Source organism: Chrysochloris asiatica, unplaced genomic scaffold (assembly GCF_000296735.1).
Source record: "Chrysochloris asiatica unplaced genomic scaffold, ChrAsi1.0 scaffold00392, whole genome shotgun sequence".
NCBI classification, from domain to species: Eukaryota; Metazoa; Chordata; class Mammalia; order Afrosoricida; family Chrysochloridae; genus Chrysochloris; species Chrysochloris asiatica.
In genome coordinates, this window is record NW_006408910.1 from 316,247 (window position 1) to 321,447 (window position 5,201).

At 40.8% G+C, this 5,201-nt stretch overlaps 1 protein-coding gene across 1 annotated transcript in view; it reads left to right on the top strand.

Annotated features, from left to right (window-relative positions):
- Positions 1–4,968, top strand: part of ERCC3 (excision repair cross-complementing rodent repair deficiency, complementation group 3) — an 88,338-nt gene extending 83,370 nt beyond the window's left edge. Inside the window, exons 14-15 of the mRNA XM_006876566.1 lie at positions 1,425–1,577; positions 4,822–4,968. Of these exons, the coding sequence (XP_006876628.1) occupies positions 1,425–1,577; positions 4,822–4,953 (285 nt within the window). The 3' untranslated portion in view covers positions 4,954–4,968. The remainder of the gene's footprint in view (positions 1–1,424; positions 1,578–4,821) is intronic.
- The last annotated feature ends 233 nt before the right edge of the window (positions 4,969–5,201 follow it).

Below are 5,201 nucleotides of genomic sequence, written 5' to 3' on the forward strand. Positions count from 1 at the left end.
TGTGCATCTCCCCTCACTTCATATCAGCTGGATGCTTCACTCTCAGCTCTAGCCCTCTGTGGCTATGTCCTTGTCCATGAGCTCAAGTGTCCCCAAGTCTCACCACACTTTTGACCAACCAGCCCTTCCTCTTCTCTCTCTCATCTCCAGGTCAGTGGGAGTCAATGGACTGTAGTTGAACTCAGCCCATTTCTTCATTGCTTTCTTTCCCCCTCTTCCACCCACCAGGAGACCAGTATGGTTGCCAGCAAGCTTACATGCCTGTTCGTGTGTTCCCTTTGAGTTTCAATCTTAGAGGGGCGTTTGTCCCATCCCAGATTCTTGATTTCTAAAAGACGATAGACTGCCTTTCAGATAAATTTGATTTGTGTTTCTTCTAATAATGGGAAATGTTTCCATTATTAGCCTTCAGCAGGAGGACATGGGGATTGGCTGCTGTCTGGGCTAACCTTTTAGCCATAGGCAGAAGCACTTTTTAAACTTCTTGTGCTGGACAGATGCTTAGGTTTTAGGCCTCCTTTTTCTAAGGATTTGCATAGTGACTTTTTGTCTGTCTGTAAAAAGTGTGCGATGATAAGTAGTACCCATATCTTTGAATTCTTCATAGAGTCAGGGTAATGACTTTGGGTTGAAAAACAAGCTCATGTTGGTTGTTGGTTGGAGCCACCTTTGACTTCTTGCTTCCTGTACTGCCTACTGAGAGTAATGGGATTAGCACTCAGGATTAGTGACAAGATGGCCCTGGTGTTCTGGGAGAGGAGACTGACTCAGGGCAGATGTGTACTTTGAGTCTTTGACCACCTGAAGAAGTTTGTCAGACCATAACTTCTAAGACAAAGGTAGTCAGAAGGAGACAAAAAAATATACTTAAAATTATGAGAAGAATTAGAGATGAAAAAAAGTATCCTTTGCGTAATTAATACAAACCTTCTGCGCAGGCCGGCAAGCCTTATAATAAGTTGTATCTGTAGAAATGAAACCACATATCCACCATGTATTAGTTTGTGTTTACAAAACAACTTATAAACCATCAAAGGGTGCCAACCAGCACAGGACCCTTCTCAAAGGACAGTAGGTTGTGTTTTTCAGTCCTTTGTTCCTTCCTTTACTTAGTACAAGATGGGAAAACCAACCAAATGAGAGCTTTAAAATTCACCAAGATTCATCTTATCCACCTGTAAGAAGATCATTTAGCTATTGTATGTTGGGAGCAGATTTCTCTGGACTTTGCCTTAGCTCACCTGTGTTGAAGTCATTGTCAAGCTCCCTACTTGATGGCTTCTACTGGAGCTGGTCTTGGGAAAGGCAAAAATAAATTGTCCTACCTGGGTGGCAGGACTGAGGAAAGAAAATGACCAGAACTTTGAATCCAGGAGGACCAAAGAGGAAAAAAAAATGAAGCCACTGATTTGTTTGTTCTGCAGGTGATTACAAAGCTTGCTGGCATGGAGGAGGAACCATTGGCATTTTCAACAAAAGAAGAGCAACAGCAGCTTTTACAGAAAGTCTTGGCAGCCACTGACCTAGATGCTGAGGAAGAGGTGGTGGCAGGAGAATATGGCTCCAAATCTAGCCAGGTGAGTGGGTGAAGCTCCCAGTGTCAATCTCCTGAAGGCAGAATTCACACACAGGTATAGACACACACACACAGATGTGCACATGACCTCATATGCATGTGATTTATTTTTAAAAACTTAGAAAACACAGAAATATGTAGAAAAGAGGATGTACAAAAACCCTAGTTAGCCTTTTATGCCATTCCTTCCTTCCACATGTGTAAGGGTCTTCAAAAAGTGTATGGGAAAGTTGAATTAAAAGATAAAAATATAAACTTTATATTGCAACATAAGTTTCATCAAGTTAAGGACACTTTTATAAGCATGATATCAGCCTTCTAATCCATTCGTGAAGAACTTAAGATCCTGGGAATTTAATCATGTGACGATACTGTTTTACATTATTAATTGAAGAAAAATCCGAAACAAATTTTAAGATTGGGAAACAAGTAAAAGTCAGAAGGAGACACATCAGGACTCTAAATCATTAGATACTTAATGATTTCCCATTGAAGCTCTCAAAAAATTGCCCTGGTGTGGTGAGAGGATTCAGCAGGAGCATTGCCATGGTGGAGAACGACTATGGTAAAGCTGTTTTGGGCATTTTTCTGCAATGCTTTGGCTGACTTTCTGTAAAGACTCTCATAATAAGCATGCTTTGGCCTTCCAGAAAGTCAACGAGCAAAATGCCTTGAGCATTCCAAAACGTTACATTCATCTTTGCTCTTGACTGATCTGCTTTTGCTTTAACTAGACCACTTCCATCTCTTGGTAGCCATTGTTTGTTTGTTTGTTTTTCTTTTCTTTTTAAATGTTTTATTATGAATTATGTGATAGTTTACATGGAAGAACATTAATTTTACATTCATCCTATCATATGTCGTTTCATTGCTATGGTTATAACCGTTTCCATGCATCATTAACCAACCAAAGGGTATACACTACAAGCCTGCCCCCCGGTCATCAACACATAGCGCCTCTCCCTCTCTGTGTCTAAAGTCCCCAACTCCTCCATCTCTCCACATCCTCGTCTCTGCCTCCATTTCAGGCATCACTGCTTCTCTGGGTGGGGTCCTGCTTTCTGCTCTTCTCCCTTGATGGTCCCAGGGACCTCCACTCCTAGGCTGAAAAGTTAATCTCTCCCCTCCTTGCTACAAAATGTCTATCTTTACATTTCCAACCCTCACAAGCAGTCCTGATAACAATTATTCACTTTTGTATCATAAGAGACCCATCCACATTTCATTTCATTTGCCCCGCCTAGCCAGATTGGACTACTACTCAGTGGAGATTCTACCTTCCTTCACACCCTCTGAATCTAGGTTCCCTCTTGAAAGCTTGTAAGCCAGTCACTTCTTGGCCTTTGTAGCCCCACCATTTGGGTAGCCAATGTCCAAGTTGCCCATCCCTGTCTACTCTGTGTATGGAGGGTGTGGGAATGATCCTTGCTATAAGGATTTGTTCCCTCTTTTGAGCTACTGCATCCATAGGTGTAGGTCGGTAGCCATTGTTTTGATTGTGCTTTTTCGTCAGAGTCATACTGGTAAAGCCATGTTTCATCTCCTGGTAAAATTCTTGGAAGAAATGTTTTAGGATTTTGATCCCACCTGTTAAAAATTTCCATTGAAAACTTGGCACAGGTTTTGGCACCCATCAAGCAGGAAGTTTGCTCAGATATCATTTTTCAGTCAGAATTGTGTTAAGCTGTTATTTCTGCTGTTAACTGGTAGTCCTTTTTAGTTAGAGCACAAACAAGATTATTTCCTTGAAACTTGATGTGGATGGTCTTCTACTACGGGTTTCATCTTCGACATTGTTCGGTCTCTTCTTAAAGACAAATTATTCATTTGTGCATTGCTGATTTCTTTGGGGAATTGACTCCATAAACTTTTCATAAAGCATTAGTGATTTCACCATTCATCCTTCCAAACTTCACTATAAATTTGATGCCTGTTCTTGCTTGAATTGTCACAGAATTCATGTTGCTATGATACACTTTTCAAACTTACATTTATCCTTCTTAGCGCCTCAAACTAGATCCTGTTCACATGTTTTAACAAGTTAGTACAAGTTTGTTTTGTTGTAAAAATTTTTGAAACCCATGCTGTTTTTTTCAGAATTTGCATTTTTCATGGAGTTTTTGAAAATCTTCATACAACGAAGTTTAGCTGAGCTCAGGGCATAGTAGGCTCCTGCTGGGTTTCCAGAATGACTTCTGTCACAGCATTCGTCAGTGTCTTGATACTGACATCCAGTGTTCAGATACTGGAGCCCAGAATGGTGAACAAATGGCCCAGGCTTTCACCAGTGTCTTCTGGAGGGTACATGACGGACCTGGGGCAAAAGAAAGGTGTAATTACTTGGCTGCCATTCTGTTCTTTGGGCAAATAAATTTTCTTTGGGCCCTGAGTTTCTAATAGAGTTAACCTTCCAATCTGGAAGACAGGTCTGAGAACCAACTGAGATGGGTAGCTTCAAAATTATTTTGAAAAATATAGAGCTCTCTGGAAGTAGTCATCCTTCCATTTATTTTGCTAATACTTACCTAATGCCTCCTAAGTTCCAGGCACAAAAAATATGGTATCATTAATAGAAATATAATCAGGCATTTTTGAGGAGAGAAGTGCAATTTAGTCAAATGGTATTAGAGCCAACAGGTGAGCAATAGCTGAAACAGGACAAGAAAGAAGCAGCTGTCACTTGGGCGATACTTCCAGTCTGCTACCTTCCTCCTCACAAATGTAGGGTCAGGGAGCTGGATCTTCTTGCTTACCTCTGTGCCTAGGGTGATATCTATTCAGTTTCACCTCACATTGGGTCACCTTTGGTCAGGCCACAGGAGGCATGCCATGGGTGTGCCTGGCTGTCCGTCACACCGTTGACTTATGTGATCTCTATTTCCAACCATTTGGTAATGCAGGTAAGTGTTAGCCCCATTGTCTAGATTAATTTATTGAGGCATAAAAAACTAGTACTTACTTCAGGTGGTGGTATCAATGAGAGGTGGTGTCAAGATTCAAGCCCAGCACTTTTCTTCTGATTCAGAGTTTCTTGATGGAATCTGAGGAGCCTTTTAGGGACTGTTAATATAGATGAGTTAATACATACAAGTACATATAAAATACTTAGAACAATGCCTAAGACACAGTGATTAATAAAAGTTATACATAATAATACAATTATTATTTAGGAGGTTATTTTTAAAGTAGCTTCTTTTTACCCGTAGAAACTAACATTGGGCTGGTTTCTCCCCTTCCCTCGACAGGTATCACGGCGCTTTGGTACAATGAGCTCCATGTCTGGGGCTGATGACACAGTGTACATGGAATACCACATGTCACGGAACAAGACTTCATCTAAGCATGTGCACCCACTTTTCAAGCGCTTTAGGAAATGATGACCACAAGATACTGGATGCTTGGTATCAGCAGGATGGGATTTCCAAAATTTCTTTACACACCCATGTGTTTAGTCTTCCTGTAGGTCAAACTGCACAAAATTCACTGTCTGCTGAACATATATTCTGAATACAAAGGGCTTGCTTCTGTCCTCATGGGTCATCCATGGTTTAAATAAAAATGATAGACTATTTTTTAAAGAAAAGTCTTCAGAACACTTTTTGAACTTGTTTGAGGATGGGTCGAT